General features: G+C 44.9%; 2 protein-coding genes across 6 annotated transcripts in view; one reads left to right on the top strand and one right to left on the bottom strand.

The window, feature by feature from the left end:
* Positions 1 to 22,235, top strand: part of TMEM50B (transmembrane protein 50B) — a 37,784-nt gene extending 15,549 nt beyond the window's left edge. For 2 of the 5 annotated variants that reach the window (XM_017883929.1, XM_017883928.1), the window contains one exon: positions 3,527 to 3,797. In XM_017883929.1, the coding sequence (XP_017739418.1) occupies positions 3,527 to 3,534 (8 nt within the window). In that variant the 3' untranslated portion in view covers positions 3,535 to 3,797. Of the gene's footprint in view, positions 1 to 3,526; positions 3,798 to 11,248; positions 11,389 to 15,465; positions 15,548 to 21,918 lie in introns of those variants that run through there. The other 3 variants (XR_001887635.1, XR_001887637.1, XR_001887636.1) reach the window with 3 other exon arrangements.
* Positions 17,855 to 24,342, bottom strand: part of IFNGR2 (interferon gamma receptor 2) — a 32,930-nt gene continuing 26,442 nt past the window's right edge. Inside the window, exons 6-8 of the mRNA XM_017883926.1 lie at positions 22,386 to 22,545; positions 21,850 to 22,007; positions 17,855 to 18,566 (exon numbers count right to left, since the gene is read on the bottom strand). Coding sequence (XP_017739415.1) covers positions 18,432 to 18,566; positions 21,850 to 22,007; positions 22,386 to 22,545 — 453 coding nt within the window. The 3' untranslated portion in view covers positions 17,855 to 18,431. The remainder of the gene's footprint in view (positions 18,567 to 21,849; positions 22,008 to 22,385; positions 22,546 to 24,342) is intronic.

Below are 24,342 nucleotides of genomic sequence, written 5' to 3'. Positions count from 1 at the left end.
AACTCGGGAGGCGAGGGTTGGAGTGAGTCAAGATAGTGCTACTGCATTTCAGCCTGGGTGACAGAGCTGTATCAAAAATAATAGTAATAATAATTAATACATGGTATGTATGTTATATACAAAACCTGTTGGGAAATTGTGTTTTCTGAATGCCTTTTAAGAAAACTTAAGTGGAAAATAAACCAATATTAAAAGTATTTTTTAGGAACAATCTTCTAAAATATCCCCAAATGAAGTACATATTCTATGATTTTTAGAATGAATGTCTTTTTTTGGGAGCGGGGGAGCTGGATTCTCACTCTGTTGCCGGGGCTAGTGTGCAGTGGTGCAATCTCAGCTCAGCGTAATCTCTGCCTCCCAAGTTCAAGCGATTCTCGTGCCTCAGCCTCTCAAGTAGCTGCGATTACAGGCATGCACTGCCACACCCAGCTAATTTTTGTATTTTTAGTAGAGATGGGGCTTTGCCATGTTGACCAGGCTGGTCTCGAACTTCTGACCTCAAGTGATCTGCCGGCCTCAGCCTCCCAACGTGGTAGGATTACAGGTGTGAACCACCATGCCCGGTCTAGAATGAATGTCTTTTAATGTCAACATAGGATATTTAGGTATTTATTTATAAAATTTTATCTGCCTCTGTCCCCACCCCCCATAAATCATTAAGTAAGTTCTAAGCCTTGAAAAACTTTGTCACTGGTTTTAAGTAATTTGATTATGATGTACTGTGGTCTAGTTTTCTTCATATTCCTTTTGCTTGGTGTATATTGAGTTTCCTGGATCTGTGGGTTTATAGTTCATCAACAAATCTAGATTATTTTCAGCCATTATTTCTTCAAGCATTTTTTTTATCCACTCCACCCTTCTTCTGGGATTTCAGTTGCATGTTATAACAGACTGCTTAAAGTTGTCTCACAGCTCGTTAATGGTCAGATTTTTTTTTCCTCTTTGTGTTTCAGTTTGGATAGTTTCTATTGTTACATTTTAAAATTAATCTCTGCTGGGCATGGTGGCTCACGCCTGTAATCCCAGCACTTTGGGAGGCCAAGACGGGTGAATCAGTTGAGGTCAGGAGTTCGAGACCAGCCTGGCCAACATGGTGAAACCTCATCTCTATTAAAAATACAGACATTAGCTGGGCATAGTGGTGCATGCTTGTAATCCCAGCTACTCAGAAGGCTGAGGCCAGAGAATCACTTGAACCCAGGAGGCTGAGGTTACGGTGAGCCGAGATCATACCATTGCTGAGCAACAGAACGAGAATGAGACTTCATCTCAAAAAAAAAGAAAAATTAATTACTCTCTACTTCTGCAATGTCTAATCTATGCCATCCAGTGATTTTTTCATCTCAGACATTGTATTTTCTGTCTCTAGAAGCTTGATTGGGTCTTTAGAAATATTTCTGATGTCTTTCCTTAACATGCTCATGCCCTCTTCCACCTTCTTGAACACACAGAGTATATTTATAGCTATCTCAGGGTCCTTGTCCAATTGTCTGTGTCATTTCTGCATCTGCTTCTATTGATTTTTTTCTGCTTCTGTTTACTCTTCATTTTGGACCTATTTTCCCTTACTTGGTGCTTTCCCTTACAGTTTGTTGGGACTGGATCTTTGTTAGTCCTTTAAATGTTCTTGAGCTTTGTTTTGGGATGCAGTTAGGTGACTCAGAAACAGTTTGGTCCTTTTATGTCTTTTAAGCTTTGTTATAGGCAGGACCAGAGCAGCTATAGCCCAGAACTGATTTGTTCGCTTACTAAGGCAGTCATACCGGTACTTTGAGTGTTTCCACGGTCTAATGCTTCGTGTATTCCAAGGTTTCTCTACTCGACTTGTGAGAATGTGAACTCTCTTCCAGCCTTGTGGGAGCTCTGGGACGTGTTCTTTCCAGTGGTTCTTTCCTTCGCTTGGGTAGTTTCCTCTTATGTATAGACTGATCAATACTCAGCCACAGACTCAAGGAGCACCCCCTGCAGATCTCCTGTGTTCCCTCTGTGTGGCTGTCTGTATGCTGCGTGGCAAACTCTAGCCATGTGGTCTCCCACAACTCTCAGACCACCCTGCTCTACCTGGATTTCTCCTTATGGCCTTGACATTCTGGTTTTGAAAGATGTTTGGCAGTTTCTGCTGTCTTATGTGCTGTCAGTCACATGTCTTTGGCATGGGACTGACAGCCTTCTGGTGATATGATAAGTTATTATGAAGACATTTGAGGCAATCTTTATAGATTAAGTTTAAGGTCAGATTCAACGCTTTGTGGTGGTAGATGAATCCACTTAAATGACTGTTGGATGAACAGAAACCTTGTATGCTCAGGTGGACATAGTTGACAGCCGTGTCAACTATGTGCTCTGCCCAGAGGCTGGCAAGTTATCAGGCAGCCTGTGTGCTTCCTCTGTGCTGGACCTGTTCTAAGCTCTGGGGTACAACCTCTTTTATTTACGTCCCTGGTCACTCCTCTGTTTCCCTTGCAAGCTGATCCTCCACTCCCTGCCTACTACCTTTTGAAGTCTCTTAAAGCTCTGTTCTTGGCCTTAAGAAACTCCTTGTTATTTTTCTGTCTCTGGGTGAACTCATGTTTACTTAGGACTCCAGTTATTGCTATATGCCAGTGAGTCACAGATGTCCCTTTCCAGGCCTAAACTGTATATCCAGATTCCTACTTCACATCCCTTCCTGGGTTGCTGACATTTCAAATCCAAAACATTTAGTACGCCCACAGCTCAATGCATGGCCCTGGAGTGTCCCATCTCTCTGTTCCCACCTCCTTATCCCCTCTCTCACTTTGCCGAGATAATTCCCCCTCTTCTTTTGGATCTCAGTTCAGTCACCACTCCTCAGGAAAACCTTTCCTGACCTCTCTAACTAGGTCTGCTCCTTATGTTTCACTCTTAGGACACTGTGCACCTCTCGTTTATAGCATTTTTTTATAGTTGGAATTTTATATTTATTTGTTTGTCTCTTTATTAGACCCTTAGCTCCATTAGGGAGCAAGTTTGTCTGGACTCAAAGTCTCATCCCAGCACTTAGGTGCTTGGTACATAGCCAGTTTTCAGTGCATGATAATTACTTGTTGAAGGAATGAAGAATTGCAGCATGGTCTGTTGTAAGGTGCTTCAGTTACTGTAATTTAGATATGGTAGGCTCCTGGAGACATAAAATGGCCATTAACTAATGCCTGTCACTATGAGAATGGTCTCTCTCTCTCTCTCTCTTTTTTTTTTTTTTTTTTGATGTATTGATTCATTTTTTTTGTTTCTGAGTCATAGAGAAATGTCTCTTTTCCTTACAAATTGCCTGTTAATAACTTTCCAGGCTTTAAGAAAGAATACAGTTATGCTCAGCCATCGTGGTTAACAGACTGCTTTACAAAATAAGCAAATTCAGACCAACACTGCCATGATGTCTAATTTAATTTTTTAAATTGATAGAAAGGAATCAGTGAAGTACCTGTCAAAACATATTGAGAAAATGAATTTTGTGTTGCTTGTTCCATCTGTTTTTTCCTCATGATTTGTTTTCCTATCTTTCTAGCACTCTGATCTATAAATTTGGAAGAACTGAAGAGCTATGGACCTGAGATCACTTCTTAAGTCACATTTTCCTTTTGTTATATTCTGTTTGTAGATAAGTTTTTTTATCTCTCAGTACACATTGCCAAATGGAGTAGATTGTACATTAAATGTTTTGTTTCTTTACATTTTTATGTTCCGAGTTTTGAAATAGTTTTATGAAACGTCTTTATTTTTCATTGCGTAGACTGTTAATACTAATATGTATATAATACGAGACTATATGAATTGGATAATGAGTATCAGTTTTTTATTCTTGAGATTTAGAACTTGATCTGTTCCCTGAGCCAGGGTTATATCATCATGTCATTTTAGAAGTAACCACTCTCCCTCTGGCTGGGCATGGTGGCTCATGCCTGTAATCCCAGAACATTGGGAGGCCGAGGAAGGCGGATTGCTTGAGGTCAGGAGTTTGAGACCAGCCTGGCCAACATGGCGAAACCCCATCTACTAAAAATACAAAAATTAGTCAGGTGTGGTGGTGGGTGCCTGTAATCCCAGCTACCCGGGAGGCTGAGGCAGGAGAATCGCTTGAACCAAGGGGACGGAGGTTGCAGTGAGCTGAGTTTGCGCCACTGCACTCTAGCCTGGGGGACAAAGTGAAACTCCGTCTCAAAAAAAAAAAAACAAAAAAAAACCACTCTCTCTCAGTATTTCTGATTTCTGAAGATGTACTAAAAATATAGCTTTGGCCGGGCGGAGTGGCTCACGCTTGTAATCCCAGCACTTTGGGAGGCTGAGGCAGGCGGATCACCAGGTCAGGAGATCAAGACCATCCTGACTAACACAGTGAAACCCCGTCTCTACTAAAAATACAAAAAATTAGCTGGGCATAGTGGCGGGCACCTGTAGTCCCAGCTACCCGGGAGGCTGAGGCAGTAGAATGGCGTGAACCCAGTAGGTGGAATTTGCAGTGAGCTGAGATTGCACCACTGCACTCCAGCCTGGGCCACAGAGCGAGACTCTGTCTCAAATAAAAATAAAAATAAAAAAATATATATATAGCTTCATATATCTGGAATGAGCACTGAGCCATAAAAGGTTTTCAGCAAGTTGTAATTTATTTTGGCCTAAAAATGAGTTTTTTTTGTAAAGGAAAAATGTTTGTTCTTATGTATTGAAGAAGTGTACTTTTATGTAATGATTTTTTAAATGCCCAAAGGACTAGTTTGAAAGCTTCTTTTAAAAAGAACTCCTCTAATACGACTTTATGTGAGAAGGGATAATACCTGGTCAAATAAACTCAGTTTTTTATGGTTACTGTAAAAAGACTGTGTAAGGCAGCTCAGCACCATGCTTCTCGTAAAAGCAACTTAAATTATACACTGGAATTATCTTTTGACAGCCTGCCGTTTTCTGATGTTACACAATTCAATAGCAAGCAAGTCTGAGACAATCGCAGTTTAAAAGCATGAACCATTTAACAAAAAGTGGAATAATTAAAGATAAAGCACTTCTTCCCAAAGGGAATTATCACCTAGTGAAAAATTAGGTGTTTCATCCACTGCAAGTCTCTCTTCACTCTAGCTCTCAAGCTTTGGGTGAATGTTCCTGCAAAATACATCTTCAACTTGAAAGTTCATACTCCAATAAAAAAACTCCTTTTACTGAGTTTGCAGTACTGTATTTGCAGTGTTTGTATTCCTCTGGGCCCTTACTGCTACTTTTGATTTCCTTTGTTACACAGATTTTATGTTGCACTTTTTCTCCAGAGGGGTGTTGTAGAGCCTTAGTTGTATGAATAATAGCAGTGTTAGTGTCCACAGCTCAAATCCAAGCCCGTTTGGCATCACTCCTCTCCTCTCTCTGAGAGGCTTTCTTGTGCACAGGGTATGAAGCAGTTGTGGAGCACTGTGCCTTTGTCAAGATACCATCTTGTTTGATGACGTCTTTCTTTGCTGTTTTTTCTTCAAAATGTTAGTAAGCTCTGTCATGCTTCTAGCAAATTGTAAGACGAATTATTTGTTTCCATCTCATAACCTGTTGCAATAAATATTACTTCTCATACAGTTTAATATTGTTGTTTGTTGGAGAAAATGAACCATAAACATTGATTTGCTGTTCAGTTTTCAATTATTCAAGTACACACAATTAAATATGCAGTTATGTTTATAAAAGAAGAAATAGACTTGTAAAATGCTCATGTGAAGGTTATTGAAGGTTTCCCTGAAGACTGACTGGAAATGGTAGCTGTTTTTTTCTATCTCTGACTGTGCCATGAATTTTTCTTTCTTTTTTTTTTTTTTAAAGACAAGATCTCACTCTGTTGCCTAGGCTGGAGTGCAGTGGTGCAATCACAGCTCACTGCACTTTCAAACGCTAGGGCTCAAGCAATCCTCTCACCTCAGCTTTCCGAGTAGCTGGGACCACAGGTGTGTGTCATCACATCTGGTTAATTAAAAAAATGTTTTGGGAGGCCGAGGTGGGCGGATCACGAGGTCCAGGAGATGGAGACTATCCTGATTAACACGGTGAAACCCCATCTCTACTAAAAATACAAAAAAAATTAGCTGGGCGTGGTGGCGAGTGCCTGTAGTTCCAGCTACTTGGTGGGCTGAGGCAAGAGAATGGTGTGAACCTGGGAGGCGGAGCTTGCAGTGAGCCAAAATCGTGCCACTGTACTCCAGCCTGGGTGACAGAGTGAGACTCCGTCTCAAAAAAAAAAAAAAGTTGTTTTTTGTAGAGACGGGGGTCTCACTATGCTGTTCGGGGTGAACCCCTAGTCTCAACACATCCACCTACCTCAACTTCACAAACTGCTAGGATGACAGGCATGAGCCACCACGCCCAGCCCTGAATTTGTTTTTTTAGTTGTGAGCAAATCACTTAATTTTCTGTTTCCTCATTTTAAAAAAAAGAGATAATGTGGTTGGGCGTTGGGGCTCACGCCTGTACTGTAATCCCAGCAGTTTGGGAGGCCAAGGCAGGCAGATCATGAGATCAGGAGTTCGAGACCAGCCTGGCCAACATACTGAAACCAAGTCTCTGCTAAAAATACAACAAATTAGGCAGGCATGGTGGTGCATGCCTATAATCCCAGCTACCTGGGAGGCTGAGGCAGGGAGAATTGCTTGAACCTGGGAGGCGGAAGTTGCAGTGAGCCAAGGTTGCGCCACTGCACTCCAGCCTGGGCAACAAAGCAAGACTCTTTCTAAAAAATAAAAATAATAATAATAATAAAGATAATATTAGTATCCACTCTTAGAAATATTGTGAGTTAGAAAGGACAGCATCTTTGGTAATCATCTACAAATGCATGTGATTCTCTTACTAAAGTTCTCAAGCTGTCACATAGGTTCAGTGGTCATTGAATCTGAGTGTCTTGTGTGTGTGGACCAATATTATCAGAGTATTCCATTTTATTGCTCTAAGATCCTTGTATTTCTTGTGCTGTTGCCACTGAGTAAAAGCCCAGAGGCTGTATTTTTCCATTATATATATGTGTGTATATACACAAGACATTGACTTGACATTGACTTGCATCAACATAATGAAATTGGAAGACTGAAAGATTGATAATATCAAGCCATATAATTTGGCCCCTTGAGCAAGAGGCCCCAGAGGGTTTGACACGTGTGCATTGAACTCATGATGTCTACATTTTTCCCCGGTGGAAGGGTTTTCAGTAACAACATTAACTCAGGAGCTTTTGTTTTCATTGTTCTTTTTTATGGAGTCCTTTTTACAGTGTCTCACTCTTGCCCAGGCTGGAATGCTGTGGCGTGATTATAGCTCAATACTGCCTTGAACTCCTTGGCTCAAGTAGTCCTCCCCTCAGCCTACTGAGTAGGTAGGACTATAGGTGTGCACCACCACACTCAGCTCTCCTTTTTAGATTTAATTGCACCTTTCCCAAGTTGTTTGTAGAACACTGGTGCCCCTGAAGGTGTACTTGAGAAAAGGTGTGTGTGTCAAAGAATCTTGGGAAACCCTGGGCTGAACTAGGTCTAAACATGTTTTTTCTTTACTTCTTGATGTTTTTTTTTTTTTTCTGAGGGAGTTTTGCTCTTGTTGCCCAGGCTGGAGTGCAGTGGTGCGATCTCGGCTCACTGCAGCCTCTGTCTCCTGGGTTCAAGTGATTCTTGTGCCTCAGCCTCCCAAGTAGCTGGGGTTATAGGTGTGCACCATCATACCCAGCTAATTTTTGTAGTTTTAGTAGACACATGGTTTTACCACGTTGGTCTCAAATTTCTGACCTCAGGTGATCCATCCACCTCGGCCTCCCAAAGTACTGGGATTAGAGGAGTGAGCCACTGCACCCCGCCTTCTTGCTTAGTTTTTTTTTTAGAGAGCCGTCTTGGCTGTATTGCCCAGGCTGGCCTTGAACTCCTGAGCTCAAGTGATCCTCCTGCCTCAGCCTCCTGAATAGCTGGGACTAGAGGTGCAAGCCACCACACTAGGCCCCAAAACACCTTTTTAAAATTCTGTAACGTTCTTTACTTAGAGGTTTTTTTTTGTTTGTTTGTTTTTTTAAGTGTGCATTGTATGTCTTTAGGAAGAAGGTGTCAATTATATGGTGTTTTCTATTATTGAGACTTGGAAATTTATCTCCTGGAACATGTTGAAAAATGTAATTTGGGGCCAGGCCTGTACTCCCAGTACTTTGGGAGGCCGAGGCGGGCAGATTACTTGAGGAATCAGGAGTTCGAGATCAGCCTGGCCAACATGGTGAAACCCGTCTCTACTAAAAATACAAAAAATTAGCTAAGTATGGTGGCACATGCCTGTAATCCCAGCTACTTGGAAGGCTGAGGCAGGAGAATTGCTTGAACCCAGGAGGCAGAGGCTGCAGTGAGCTGAGATCACGCCACTGTACTCCAGTGTGGGCAACAGAGCAAGACTCTGTTTCAAAAAAAAAAAAAAAAGCAAGAAAGAAAAATGTAATTTGGGGAAACTGCTGCTATGGTGGCTTTAGAATAGAACACAGAGAATTAACAAAAGGAGAGGAAAATGTTTAGGTGTGGGCATGGCTGACTTTGGGAAAAGCCTGTGGCCAGCTTGATTATGTGGAATAAAAATGGTGGGAGGAGGGCACAGTAGGAAGAATTCTTCCAGTTGAGTTGTTACTAGACGATTCTGGTTTGGGCACTGGGATTCTTGGAGGCCTATGGATTTAAGTTTAGGTTGGTTTACTTCTCCCTTATTCCCTTATTCTGGCACTACCACTTATTAGCTATGTGACTGTAAGACTGTTTCCCTGTCTGTAAGTTATAAGAATTAATCTGAGGACATGCTTAACATAGTTCTGGAAATAGTAAGTGATCCACACACGTAGGCTATTTTTTTCTTTTTTTGAGACGGAGCCTCACTCTGTCATCCAGGCTGGAGTGCAGTGGCTCACTGCAACCTCAGCCTCCTGGGTTCAAGCCATTCTCATGCCTCAGCCTCCCAAGTAACTGGGATTATAGGCACGTGCCACCACGCCCAGCTAATTGTTTTTGTATTTTTAGTAGAGATGGGGTTTTGCCATGTTGGCCAGGCTGGTCTCAAACTCCTGACCTCAAGAGATCCGCCAGCCTCAGCCTCCCAAAATGCAGGGAATTACAGGCACCGCGCCCGGCATTTCTTAGGACTTGAAGGGATGTTTCCTTTCTCCTCTGATGACTTTTTAGCTTTTTGCCACAAGGTGGCATGCCATGCTAAGAAAAACAAGACTTCCAAGTTTAGAGCCTGCCAGAGGTTTTTTTTGTAGCACTTTTATCACAGCTTAAGTAATTTTACATAGGGTTTTGGATAACAGTAAATGCCTCTTCAATTCTTTTAGTTGCGGCAAATAGGATATTTTAAATTTCTTTGAGTAAGTATGGCAGGACAGGCTGCCTAGACCCTCATGGATTATGCCACTGTAGAGAGCGCTGGGGTCTTTGATTTGGGGAGCATGTTGACCTCTTCCCCACCCCAGAGGTCTAGACATAAAACCAGAGAGCTCTCCAAAAAGGATGTAAATTGTGCTCTTTTCCAGCAGCAGTTTCTGGTTTTTTTGTTTGTTTTGTTTTTTTGGTTTTTGAGACTGGGTCTCACTCTGTCACCCTCTGCCTCCCAGGCTTAAGCAATCCTCCTACCTCAGCCTTCCAAGTAGCTCAGACTACAGGTGCATGCCACTACATCCTGGCTAATTGTTAATGTTTTGTAAAGATGGGGTTTCACTATGTTACCCAGGCTGGTCTCGAACTCCTGGGCTCAAAGGATCTGCCTACCTCAGCCTCCTAAAGTGCTGGGATTACAGGTATGAGCCACTGCACCCAGCCAGCAGTTTATTTTCTTTTCTTTCTTTTCTTTCCTTTCTTTCTTTTCTTTCCTTTCTTTCTTTTCTTTATTTTCTTTCTTTTCTTTCGAGATGGAGTCTCACTATTTTACCCAAGCTGGAGTGCAGTGGCTTTCACAGGCATGATCATTGCACACTTCGACCTGGAACTGCTGAGCTCAAGTGACCCTCCAGCCTCAGCCTCCCAAGTAGCTGGGAGTATAGTACAGGTCTGTACTCCAACAGTTTCTACTCCTGGTGCCAAAATCATGATTCAGTATGATAGATGTACTTCCCTCCCACCATGGAAGTTGTGAGTTTAGAAATTAACTTTTTTTTTTTTTTTTTGAGACAGGGTCTGGCTCTGTCACTCAGGCTGGAGTGCAGTGGTGTGAGCTCGGCTCACTGCAACCTCTGCCTGCTGGGCTCAAGAGATCCTCTCACCTCAGCCTCCTGAGTAGCTTGGACTACAGACGCATGCCTCCATGCCTGGCTAATTGTATTTTTTGTAGAGACAGGGTTTCACCATGTTGCCCAGATTGGTCTGGTGCTCCTGAGCTCAAGTGATCTTCTCACCTCAACCTCCCAGAGTGCTAGGATTACAGGCATGAGCCACCGCACCCAGCCTGAGATTAACTTTTTATGCTGAAATTACATCAGACTTACCAGGAGAGTAACAAAAATAGCACAAAGAGGCCAGGCATGGTGGCTCACGCCTATAATCCCAGTGCTTTGGGAGGCCAAGGTGGGCAGATCACCTGAGATCAGGAGTTCAAGACCAGCTTGGCCAACATGGTGAAATCTCATCTCTACTAAAACTACAAAAATTAGCCAGGCGTAGTGGCAGTTGCCTACAATCCCAGCTACTTGGGAGGCTGAGGTAGGAGAATCACTTGAATCCAGGAGGTGGAAGTTGCAATGAGCCAAGACCCCGCCATTGCACTCCAGCCTGGGCAACAGAGTGAAACTCCGTCAATATACACACACAAACACAAAGAATTCCTGTATAACCTTCAGATTCCCAAAAGTTAACATTTTACTACATTTGCTTTGGTCTGTTATTTTAAATATTTGGCAGCATGTTGCAGATGTGATGCCTGTTTACTTACCTTTGAATACTGTGTATATTTACCCCCAAACATAACTGCAATACAATACCAAAGTCAGAAAATTAACATGGATACAGTACTTTGTGCCTTATTCAGATTTTTCAGATTACCCCTGTAAGGTACTTTATAGTAAAGAAAAAAAACCTCTATTTTTCCGTGGCAGCATCCAGCCCATGATCACACATTGCATTTAGTTGTCATATCCCTGCAGTGTCTCTTGTATTTGGAATGGTTCTTCAGTCTTTGTCTTCTGTGACTAGGCCTTTGGAATGTGAGTGGCTTACGTATCAGGGCTACTAGCAGTTGCTATGTGCCTTTGTGTTCTGTTTAGGTCAACAGCACCGGTGGGGTTGTGCAGTGCACAGCCTACAGGAATGTACTCACAGACCCGACTACTGATGCTCCACATATTTTAGTAATAGCCTGGGGCTGGCCACTTGAGAACTGTCTGGATCTGGAGGACACTTGAAGGTACTCACAGTTGTACTAAGGGTCATAGCAAAATTTCAGAAAGGAAACAGTCAAGAAACACATTAGTTTGATTGATTAATTGAATTTTATGCCAGGCAAAATTTTGTACCTGCCCATCTCCAAAGACCTCAGGGTCCTACCTGGACTTACCAGCTCTTTAAGGGTTTGACCCTTTCTTAGGCTTTTCAGGTACAAAAATACTTTTATTACCCACAGAGAATAGATCAGATATTTTTATTCACCTGAATGCAGAAATGAAACAAGTTGAATTAATACTTAACAGTTACTATGCATTGTTACTCATACCACTATTTAATTTCTTTTTTTTGAGACGGAGTCTTGCTCTGCCGCCCAGGCTGGAGTGCAGTGGCCGGCTCTCAGCTCACTGCAAGCTCCGCCTCCCAGGTTCACGCCATTCTCCTGTCTCAGCCTCCCGAGTAGCTCGGACTACAGGCGCCCGCCTCGTCGCCCGGCTAGTTTTTTGTATTTTTTGCTAGAGACGGGGTTTCACCGTATTAGCCAGGATGGTCTCGATCTCCTGACCTCGTGATCCGCCTGTCTCGGCCTCCCAAAGTGCTGGGATTACAGGCTTGAGCCACCGCGCCCGGCCTGCCACTATTTAATTTCAAGGAAAATCATTAATATCATATGTTGTGGTTTTTTGTTTTGTTTTGTTTTTGGTTTTTGGTTTTGTTTTGAGACAGAGTCTCTCTCTGTTTGCCTAGGCTGGAGCGCAGTGGCACGATCTTGGCTCACTGCAACCTCTGCCTCCCAGGTTCAAGCAATTCTTATGCCTCTCAACCTCCTGAGTAGCTGGAGCTACAGGCGTGCGCCACCATGCCTGGCTAATTTTTGCATTTTTAGCAGAGACGGGGTTTCTCCATGTTGGCCAGGCTGGTCTCAAACTCCTGACCTCGAGTGATCTGCCTGCCTCGGCCTCCCAAAGTGCTGGGATTACAGGTGTGAGCCAGCGTGCCTGGCCACATATCATTTGATGTTTATGTTGTAGCTGGGTATATGGATGTAAAGTAACCCTGAGGATCTGCCTCCCCCCTCTTTTTCTGATAACTGAGGGGCCCAGAGAAGCTCATGCTGCCTATATTTCTACAATGGGATGAATTTTTAGGCTATCATTTTTTAGGAATGTCTAGGTGTCATTCCTAGGTCATCTTCCTAGAGCACTGGCAAGTTGCCCTGACCAGAGTCCTCTCCTTAGCAACGGGCAGCTCTGAGGCCCCAGGTCCCAAGTACCCACTCTGACCAGTTTCCATACCCTCCCAAGCGTAGCCGGCTGTTTTCCCTCCCCACAGACTGGAGACAAGGAGGAAGACTCACTTTCATTTTATTCCCATGGGACAGTCCTTGAGTCTCAAAGGAGCCTGGGAGCGGCAGTGAAGGGCAGGGAGGCGTGACTGCATCTCTGGAAAATGCTGGGGTGGAGTCTCACTTCTTACCAAACAGAAGGACAGCTGGGGATGTTCTCATCTCAAATAGAGACTATTTGGCAAACAGCAAATATATTTCGAAGGGCTCTGGGCGCCTCAGAGATGTGACTGCATAGTGTGGAAGTTGTCAGAATCAAAATGGATTCACTTGTGCTTAAAACAAACAAAAAACCCTGACAAATAGAACTGGGGAAGGCCATGAAGGATTCTTATGTATAAATGCTTGATAACAAAAATGATCACAAGGCCAGGTGTGGTGGCTCATGCCTGTAATCCCAGCACTTTGGGAGGCCGAGGCAGGCGGATCACTTGAGGTCAGGAGTTCGAGGCCAGCCTGGGCAACATGGCGAAATCCCATGTCTACTAAAAATACAAAAAATTAGCCAGGCATGGTGGCGGGTGCCTGTAGTCCCAGCTACTAAGGAGGTTGACACAGGAGAATTTCTTGAATCTGGGAAGTAGAGGTTGCAGTGAGCTGTGATTACATCACTGCACTCCAGCCTGGGAGACAGAGCAAGACTCTGTCTCTAAATAAATAAATTAAAATGATCACAAAAGACTGCAAAAATCTCAACCTTCCACAAAGCCCTTCACAGCCTTACACAAAAAAACACTTTTATGAGGACATCTGCCCAGCAACTGCCTGTCTAACCTTGGAATGGCATCACCCTTGCTATTGATCCTTATAGCCAAGGATAATTATCTTAATGATCTTATCCTCATTTTTCCTTTAAGAACCTTTGTTTTTCTTCACCTGCCTAAATATGCACATAGTTTACTCTGGCACACATATTCCCCTCGTAATACCCTATTCCCAAATCAGTATCATTTCCTTTCAGAGAGCCTCTCTGTTTGTTGTGGCACTTCAAAGACATAGTGACCATAGTGACTCTACAGGCTTCTTTAAATGTTATGTACCAAGAAGTCCTTTTTTTTTTTTTTTTTTTTTTTTTTTTTTTGACAGATTCTTGCTCTGTTGTCCAGGTTGGAGTGCAGTGGTGCCATCTTGGCTCACTGCAACTTCCACCTTGTGGGTTCAACCAATTCTCCTGCCTCAGCCTCATGAGTAGCTCGGATTACAGGCACCTGCCACTGCACTGGGCTGATTTTTGTATTTTTAGTAGAGACGGGGTTTCACNTTTTTTTTTTTTTTTTTTTTTGACAGATTCTTGCTCTGTTGTCCAGGTTGGAGTGCAGTGGTGCCATCTTGGCTCACTGCAACTTCCACCTTGTGGGTTCAACCAATTCTCCTGCCTCAGCCTCATGAGTAGCTCGGATTACAGGCACCTGCCACTGCACTGGGCTGATTTTTGTATTTTTAGTAGAGACGGGGTTTCACTGTGTTGGCCAGACTGGTCTTGAACTCCTGACCTCAGGTGATCTGCTCACCTGAGCCTCCCCAAATGCTGTGATTACAGGTGTGAGTCACCATGCCTGGCCAGAGGTCCATTTTATGTGATTTAAACACTATGGACAGAGACATGATTTTATTTTTATATTATTATTATTTTTTGAGACAGAGTCTCGCTCTGTCACCCAGGTAGAGGGCAGTGGTACAATCTCGGCTCACTGCAACCTCTGCCTCCCAGGTTCAAGCGATTCTCCTGCCTCAGCCTCCTGGGTAGCTGGGATTACAGGCACGCACCACCACACCTGGCTAATTTTTGTATTTTTAAAAGAGACAGGGTTTCACCATGTTGGTCAGGCTGGTCTCGAACTCCTGACCTCGTGATCCCTCCTCCCTCAGCCTCCCAAAGGGCTGGGATTACAAGCGTGAGCCACCGCACTGGCGTATTTTATTATTATTTTTGAGACAAGAGTCTCGCTCTGTCGACAGGCGTGCAGTGGCACGATCTCTGCTCACTGCAACCTCTGCCTTCCAGGTTCAAGCAATTCTCCTGCCTCAGTTTCCCAAGTAGCTGGGACTAGAGGCGCATGCCGCCACGCCCGGCTATTTTTATTTATTTTTTTTGTATTTTAGTAGAGACGAGATTTCACCATGTTGCCCAGCCTGGTCTCGAACTCCTGAGCTCAGACAATCCACCCTCCTCGGCCTCCCAAAGTGCTAGGATTACAGGCATGAACCACCGCGCCTGGCCAGAGATGTAGTTTTAAAAGATATAAATGTCACAGAGGCAAATGACCCAAGCCTTGGCCTTGTGTAAGTATTAATCCCATCAATTAGTCATTTATTTTACTAAGGATAATGAGGCATTTCATTTCAGAAAATACTATTTAAGGCTGAGCACAGTGGCTCACATCTATAATCCCAGCACTTTGGGAGGCTGAGGTGGGCGGATCACCTGAGGTGAGAGGTTTGAGACCAGCCTGACCAACATGGTGAAACCCCATCTCTACTAAAAATACAAAAATTAGCTGGGCGTGGTGGCGAGCATCTGTAATCCCAGCTACTCTGGAGGCTGAGGCACAAAAATCGCTTGAACCCGGAAGGCGGAGGTTGCAGTGAACTGAGATTGTGCCACTGCGCTCCAGCCTGGGCAACAGGGTGAGACTCTGTCTCTGAATAAATAAATAAATAAATGCGGTGGCACAGATGCACTTACTCTAACAGAGTTGATCTGCCCTCTGTCCTGCTGGGCTCAAACTCTTTCCTGTTCTCTTTCTGCTATGGATGTATCCTCCACTCCTCGCTGGGCGCCATCCTGCTGCCCAGCAGAAGCAGCTCTTGTCTCCAATTTCCTGAACGGTCTAAGGTAAGTCTTTACAATTCCTATCTACAACCTCTTCCTCCAAACTTGTCTACTTAAGGTGCACCTAATGCATACAACAGATGCTTCACAGGGAGACTTGCATGCGTGGGGTGGGAGTGGGCCTTGTTTTTTCTAACTCTTGCCACCGCAGACAGCATGGTACACAATACTTAAGAGAGTTAGCCACTTTCTCCGGATGCGGTGGCTCACGCCTGGAATCTCAACCTTTGGGAGGCCAACGCAGGTAGATCACGAGGCCAGGAGTTCGAGAACAGCCTGGCCAATATGGTGAAACCTCATCTCTACTAAAAATAACAAAAATTAGCCGGGCATAGTGGCGCACGCCTGTAATGCCAGCTATTCAGGAGTCTGAGGCAGGAGAATTGCTTGAACCTGGGAGGTGGAGGTTGTAGTGAGCCAAGATCGTGCCACTGCACTCCAACCTGGGCGAGAGTGAGACTGTCTCAAAAAAAAAAAAAAAGCCACTTTCTTACCAGCAGTACAGGGCCCCAACAGAGGAAGAGAAGGTGGCTCCATCGATTAGTGCTAGAAGCTGCATAAAGCTCCAGTCAGTGTCACCTCTTCCCACTGTCAAGACAGGGCTGCTGGTAGGGCTTCTTCCTAAAGCAGCATGATGGCAGCTGTGGCCCTCTGCGTGGGAGGTGGGATGAATCTACACATCCATTTCCCAAATGGGAAGAGTTATATGAATGGATTTTATGTTTTATTTATTTTTATTCTTATTATTTTTAAGACAGTCTCGCTCTGTCACCAGGCTGGAGTACAGTGGTGCGACCTCGGCTCACTGCAACCTCCGCCTCCTGGGTTCAAGCAATTCTCCTGCCTCAGCCTCCCAAGAAGCTGGGACTACAGGTGCGCACCACCACACCCAGCTAATTTTTGTATTTTTATTAGAGACGGGGTTTCACCATGTTGGTCAGGATGGTCTCAATCTCTTGACCTTGTTATCCACCTGCCTTGGCCTCCCAAAGTGCTGGAAATACAGGTATGAGCCACCATGCCTGGCCTATTTTTTATTTTTTTTGAGATGGAGTCTCACTCCGTCGCTCAGGCTGAAGTGCAGTGGCACAATCTCAGCTCACTGCAACCTGCCAGGCTCAAGCCATTCCCCTGCCTCAGCCTCCCATGGAGCTGGGATTACAGGCGCCTGCCACCACACTCAGCTAATTTTTGTGCTTTTAGTAGGGATGGGGTTTCACCATGTTGGCCAAGCTGGTCTCGAATACCTGACCTCAGGTGATCCGCCCGCCTCGGCCTCCCAAAGTGCTGGGATTACAGGTGTGAGCCACTGCGCCCAGCCTATAAATGGATTTTAAATACGTAACCTTTGAACAACAGAGCTCAACAATACTGACAGATGACTTGCGTGCTCAGTGGCTACTACTACTATTGATTAATCAGTTAATTATCTTTATTGCCCACAAATGCCTGCCTTGGTCAACACAGTGTGACTTGTCACATATAAATGAAGTGCTAATGTGCCTTCTGCAAATCCCCCTTGTAACTTTTACATTTTTGAGACAGGGTCTCTCTTGCTCTGTTGCCAAGGCTGGAATGTAGTGGTGCAATCATTGCTCACTGCAACCTTGAACTCCTAGGCTCAAATGATCCTCTGGTCTCAGCCTCCTGAGTAGCTAGGACTACAGGTGTGCACCACCACGACTAGCTAATTTTTTATTTTTTGTGAAAACAAGGTCTCACTATGTTGCCCAGGCTGTTCTCAAACTCCTAGCCTCAAGCGATCCTCCCATCTTGACCTCCCAAAGTGCTGGGATTACAGGCATGAGCCACCATGCCCAGCTTTTTTTTTTTTTTTTTTTTTTTTTTTTTTTAATAGGGTCTCACTCTGTCTCCCACGCTGGAGTGCAGTGGCATCATTTTGGCTCATGGTAACCTCTGCCTCCCAGGCTAAGGCATCCTCCCACTTTAGCCTCCCAAGTAGCTAGGACTACAGGTACATGTCATCACAGCTGGCTAAGTTTTATATTTTTCATAGAGACCGGGGTCTCGCCATGTTGCCCAGGCTGGTCTGGAACTCCTGGCCTCAAGTGATCCACCCACCTCAGCCTCCCAAAGTGTTGGGATTACAGGCGTGAGCCACTGCACTTGGCCCCGGCCTCCTTTATAACCTTTGGAGGATCAAGTAACATCCACAGGAAGTGTTTGCTGAGTTCCCGTGAGGCCTCTGTAGCTCTAGCAGGTGTTATTTAAGAAAAAACAAGTTTAGATTAATTTTAAAAAAGCTGAAACTCTGCAGAAAATAGGCTACAATAAAGAAAAGACTTCACATAGACTTAAAAAAAAAACATGCACTATACAGTCTTTTATTTTTAGTTTAAAAACAAAATCTTAAATTACTAGGAGTATATTTACAGGATTAATTACATTTTAAGCCAGCACACCATGGACGTACATGAAGGGCCACTCAGTGTCCCTCACTGGGACAGGCTGGGACAGGTTGTGTGACCTGCCCGAGGGGCTCCGGCTCATTTGCTGAAGTTGAGAAGAAGACCAGGTCTTCTGACTGCTCAGGCCAAACAACAATGAAAAAAGTATCAGAGATGTGTCACATCCATTTTGCTAACAAGCAATTACATGCCTTTTTAGTGTTTAAGAGAAGCCTTAATTTTCCTGGGATATCTCCGTAGAATCATTCTAAAAACTTGTTTGATTTTGAAAATTCTTCAAGAAAAAAAAAAAGCTTGTCACCCCCATGAGACCCACTGTCTCTCACAAGGCAGGGACAGGCCTTTTAGAGGCAGGAAAAGGGAATACTGGTGTCTGGGAAGTCCAGACAGAACTCCAGCAGCTCCACTGGTTCGACGATCTCTTCCAGGGGGCCAGTGGGCTAGACCCATGCTTTGGTTCAAAGTGTTTGGAGAACATCTTCTTGCTCCTTTTCTGGAAAGGAAATGATGGACACAGAGTCCCAGACATCATCCTTTGGTGAGCTGTCCTTGTCCAAGGCCTCTAAGATGGGCTGGGTTGGGTCCTTTAAATACTTGGGGAGATTGGAAAGCAAAATTGTAATGAGTTTACCAGTTCAATACACCAGACCTCTGAACTTTAGTTTTTGTTGTTGTGTTTTTTAAATTCTGTTTTGTTTGAGACGGAGTCTCACTCTGTCACCTAGGCTAGAGTGCAGTGGTGTGATCTCGGCTCACTGCAACCTCCGCCTCCCGGGTTCAAGTGATTCTCCTGCCTCAGCCTCCTGAGTAGCTGGGACTACAGGCGCACGCCTGGGTAAGTTTTGAATTTTTAGTAGAGACAGGGTTTCACCATGTTGGCCAGGTGACCTTGTGATCCACACACGTCGGCTTCCCAAAGTGCTGGGATTACAGGCATGAGCCACCATGCCCGGCCAACAACTTCTAATAGTTGAATACTCCTTACCCCTCATCTCAGTAATAACTTTAATACTCATCCCAGGGCTGACCATGTTAATATGCTGAGAGTGTAAAAGGGCAAAACTCAGGAAGAGCAAGTTTCGTTTTTTGTTTTTTTCTTCTGATTTTCTGATTGGAAGAAAAGCAAGTTCTTCCTTGCAACCCTCAGTGCAGGCCTGCGGGTTATTAATCTTAAAACGTCTCTAAAATGATAACCTTTCAGCAAAGGAGGGACTGGGGGCTCTTGTTCAGCTGTGATGGGGAAAAAGAGCAAGTTCATAAGCATTGGTCTCAGGCACTCCTCCACCCCTCCCCTCACACAGCGCACAACACACAGCACACAACACACAGCACACAACACACAGCACACAGCACACAGCACACAACGCACAGCGCACAACGCACAGCGCACAGCACACAACGCACAGCGCACAGCACACAGCACACAACGCACAGCGCACAGCACACAGCACACAACACACAGCGCACAGCAAGCAGAGAATCTGGGAGGGAGGGCCTTAGGCCTTAACATATAAAGGGGTGTTTCCCAGAGATTAATTTCCCTTTTGCTCCCACAGGCTTTAGGCTTAGCCATAGATTCACCAAGTTACCAAGAACCTAGTATGTAGCTCTTGGAAATGTTGAAAGATACTGAAAGACAATAAGCTTGTAGCTGACTGATGGAAAGAGGAACAAAACCAAAACATGTACCCTTGTGAAACCCCAGAATTGTAAGTGAAACATGATTCACTGTTCTCATGTAACTCAGAGACCTTTGGTGGATGTTCTTCACGCTTTCCTAGGAAAGTGAACCGACAGGCCTGTGTTTTCTGTTCATGTCTCAGAGGAATGACTCATAGTAAATGCATGTACTAGGGCTCAGCTGGTCATTCTACCAGGAGAGAGAGATTATTACTGCAAGTAAGATTCTGAGACCTGTTAGGAACTATGACTTTGTGACAGTATTAACCAGGGAGGTTCTAGTAGGGAATCTGTATATTGCCTATGTACCTAATACATCATGACAGATGAAGGGACAAGTGACTAGGGCTCTTTCGGAAAATGCCGCTGTGTTTCTGTAGACTTGGACCTTATCTAACATCTGTTCACCCGCATGTAACTGAGTAACATTCTGTTTCCAACACCTTTACTCTGGGTTTACCCAAGAATAATGTGAAGCCTCCAGAAGCAAATGCTTTTTATTTAATTTATTTTTATTTTTTGAGATGAAGTCTTGCTCTGTCACCCAGGCTAAAGTGCTGTGGTGTGATCTTGGCTCACTGTAACTTCCACCTCCTGGGTTCAAGTGATTCTCCTGCCTCAGCCTCCTGAGTAGCTGGGATTACAGGCACCCACCATCATGCCCAGCTAATTTTTGTATTTTTAGTAGAGACAGGGGTTTCACCATGTTGGCCAGGCTGGTCTCCAGCTCCTGACCTCAGGTGATCCTCCTGCCTTGGCCTCCCAAAGTGCTGGGATTACAGGTGTGGGTCACTGCGCCTGGCTGCAAATGCTTTTTAAATGTTCTTCTCTCAGCTCACCTCTCATACCCAAAATGTCCTGACCGTGTCCCTCAGAAGGCCCAATTGTCTCACAGAGCCTCAGGGGGCTGGGGCTATGCAGGAAAATAAGACCTTCCCCAAGACGCACGCTACTGTTCTTTCTCAAGTCCTTCCAAATAACTTTCCCCAAGACGCATGCTACCGTTCTTTCTCAAGTCCTTCCAAACACTAGCAATACTCACTGGGCAGTGGCGCACGGGGCCTGGCACTCACAGCTCTGGGGTTGACTCTGCCTTAGGGCCCTCCTAAGCACCCTGTGGGCCCCAAAGCTCAAGCTCCTGATCACCCTCTCCACCACCTTCACGTCCTCCAGCCAGGCCACTTCCCTGGTGCATTCTCCAGAGAGCAGAGGAGATCTGCTGCCTCAGAGAGGGGCCTACTGCCACCTTTTTAGCCAATCCCATGCCATTAAAAAAAAAAAAAATTAAATTGTGGTAAAATGCACATAACATAAAATGTACCATCATAACTCTTTTTAGGTGTACAGTTCGGTAGTGCCAAGCACATTCACATTGTGCAATCATGACCACCATCCGTCTCCAGAACTCTCTACAGCTCCAGAACTGAAAGTCTGGCCCCACTCAACACGAACTTCCCGCTTCCCTCCCTCCACCATCGCAACCACCATTCTACTTCCCATCTTTATGGATTTGATGACTCTGGGGACCTCATTTAGTGGAAGCATCTAGTATCCTTTCATGACTGTCCTACTCCACTCGGCATAATGTCCTCAAGGTCCATCCATGTGGTGGCATATGTCACAATCCCCTTCCTTTCTAATGCTGAATGACATTCCATCGTATGGAAAGACCATCCATTGGTTTATCTATTCATCCTTCAATGACACCGGAGGGCTTCCACATTTTGGCTGCTGTGAATCGAGTCAATATGAACATGGGGTATAAATAACCCCATACCATTTTTAACTCAAATCTCTGTGTCCACGGCTTTGCCCACTGCTGCACTCTTAGGGGTTGCCAAGGGCAGTGGGGCCCTGTTGTGTCACCATTAAGATGTCTGCATGGCCAGGCGCAGTGGCTCATGCCTGTAATCCCAGCACTTTGGGAGGCTGAGGTGGGCAGATCACTTGAGGTCAGGAGTTCGAGACCAGTCTGGCCAACACAGCAAAACCCCATCTCTACCAAAAATACAAAAATTAGCAGGCCATGGTGGTGAGCCCTTGTAATACCAGCTACTCAGGAGGCTGAGGCAGGAGAATCACTTGAACTTGGGAGATGGAGGCTGCAGTGAGCAGAGACTGTACCATGACACTCCAGCCTGGGCAACAGAGCAAGACCCTATCTCAAAAAAAAAAAAAAAATGTGTGCACACATACCTCTTCTATCTGTAACGGAATGCTTGGTGGAGTGTGAAACCAATATTTAATCAGGCCTCTGTATTTCAGGACCAGGAAGAAACAGGCCCCTGCCACCACCAACAGCAATGAAAATGTTCCCACAGAGATCAGGATGACTTGCTGAAGCTCAGTGGAGGCTGAAAAAAAGGACACGAAAGTGAACAGAATGATCTTCCTACACACAACACAAACATCAGTTAATGTTCCATCCATGCTGCTTAAAAAGCATTCCTGTCCTCGTAAAATGGGCAAGTGCCCCTATCCCCACCCTCACCCGGTACGCTTACATTAATAGCTAAAGTCAATCCTGTAATGAAATAAAGCAAGCGGTAGCTGTCTGGCAGCCTCCGCTACCACAGATCTCAGCACAAGCTCATTACACCTGCAGTTCAGCACTGTCTTCTCACTGGGTCTCCCCGCTCCCACCACCCATGACCTCATAAGCGTTCCCCGATTTCACTATTGGAGGAGTGTTCTTTCCCAGTTCAGAAAGGACATAAGAAGGTATATTTTACCATCTGCCATTGTTTCGTAGCAAGATGTGTTGCTTAAATGCCCCAGTCTCAAGATGTTACTTTTGTTCCAAAGCAGTTGTGCCTGGACTTGTAAACAGTACACTCTGAAGGGTTTTAAGTTATCCAATGAAATCGAGTTGCTTCTGAAAGGGCCTTTGACCTGTTTTAAAAACACCACAAGCACACATGTAAATCCCTTGAATGAACACGGCCAAGCTGCCTCCATCTCTTCTGATGTTTCCTCAAATTCACTGTGAACACAACAACCAAAGGAGAACAAGATGCCATTTTTAGCGGGTCACTGGCGGGCAGTGGACACATTTTATGTGTGAAAACTGGTGTGTTGTGTGGTCAAAGAGGCTGATAGCTTTAGAACTGTTTCTGGCTGTGTGGTCTCAGAGTGCCCATTGTAGTAACTAGACTTCAGTAAATCCCAATTTCTAGGATAACCTGTTTTTCCTTTAAAATTAACATTTTGGGCTGGATGGGGTGGCTCACGCCTGTAACCCCACCACTTTGGGAGGCCAAGGTGGGCAGATCACCTGAGGTCAGGAGTTGGAGACCAGCCTGGCAAACATCGCAAAACCCTGTCTCCACTAAAAGTACAAAAATTAGCTGGATGTGGTGGCGCACACCTGTAATCCCAGCTGCATGGGAGGCTGACGGAGGAGAATCACTTGGACCAGGAGGTGGAGGCTGCAGTGAGCCAAGATTGCGCCACCGCACTCCAGCCTGGGTGACAGAGCAAGACTCCATCTCAAAACAAACAAACAAACATTTTGTATTTCTTTCTTTCTTCTTCTTTTTTTATTTTATTTTATTTTATTTTATTTTATTTTATTTTTTTTGAGACGGAGTCTCGCTGTCTCGCCCAGGCTGGAGTGCAGTGGCCGGATCTCAGCTCACTGCAAACTCCGCCTCCCAGGTTTACGCCATTCTCCTGCCTCAGCCTCCCGAGTAGCTGGGACTACAGGCGCCCGCCACTTCGCCCAGCTAGTTTTTTGTATTTTTAAGTAGAGACGGGGTTTCAACGTGTTAGCCATGATGGTCTCGATCTCCTGACCTCGTGATCCACCCGTCTCGGCCTCCCAAAGTGCTGGGATTACAGGCTTGAGCCACCGCGCCCGGCCTTTTGTTTTTTTTTTTTTTGAGATGGAGTTTTGCTCTGTCGCCAGGCTGGATTGCAGTGGTGCAACCTCAGCTCACTGCAACCTCCGCTTCCCAGGTTCAAGCAATTCTCCTGCCTCCAACTCCTGAGTAGCTGGGATTATAGGTGCCCACCACCACATCCAGCTCATTTTTGTATTTTTAGTAGTGACAGGGTTTCCCCATGTTGCCCAGGCTGGTCTTGAGCTCCTGACCTCAGGTGATCCACCTGCCTCGGCCTCCCAAAGTGCTGGGATTACAGGCATGAGCCACCACACCCAGCCAACATTTTGTATCTCATGGTTAATCTAGATACCTCAAGTTAGTCAACAGAGAAAAAATTATTCTAGGAAATAATGTTCCTTTCATTCCCAACCTGCTTCTAGTTTGACCAAAATGTGCTTGATCCTCCCACAGTTTCAGCTAAAATGACCTTAGAGATTTATGACATCAGGAGACAACTGGACCCCACACTCTACGAGGGTTCTGTGTCTCCTCCCTGCATCCCCCTGTTGCCTCGAGCAGACCTCGCTGCCTCTCTACCTGGTCATCCAGGCAATGGCTCCTCACTCTTGTCCTGGCAAGGCTGTCACTGTCCCATACTAAAGTGGAAAACAGCGATACCCTACTATGGCAGTATAGGCTTTCTTGCAAAGAATTGTTTTCTAATTTTGAGATACAATATAATCCACTGCAGCCACATGAAATGGCAGCATAACATATGCTTGAAAACATGGGAAGACAAGGCTGCTAAACTGTTAACTGAAAAAAGGCAGATTATTCAAATGCAGAACATGTTATTATTATTATT

The sequence above is a fragment of the Rhinopithecus bieti genome, unplaced genomic scaffold, assembly GCF_001698545.2.
Source record: "Rhinopithecus bieti isolate Rb0 unplaced genomic scaffold, ASM169854v2 scaffold_13207, whole genome shotgun sequence".
NCBI classification, from domain to species: domain Eukaryota; kingdom Metazoa; phylum Chordata; class Mammalia; order Primates; family Cercopithecidae; genus Rhinopithecus; species Rhinopithecus bieti.
This window is presented reverse-complemented; position numbering and strand designations above follow the sequence as displayed.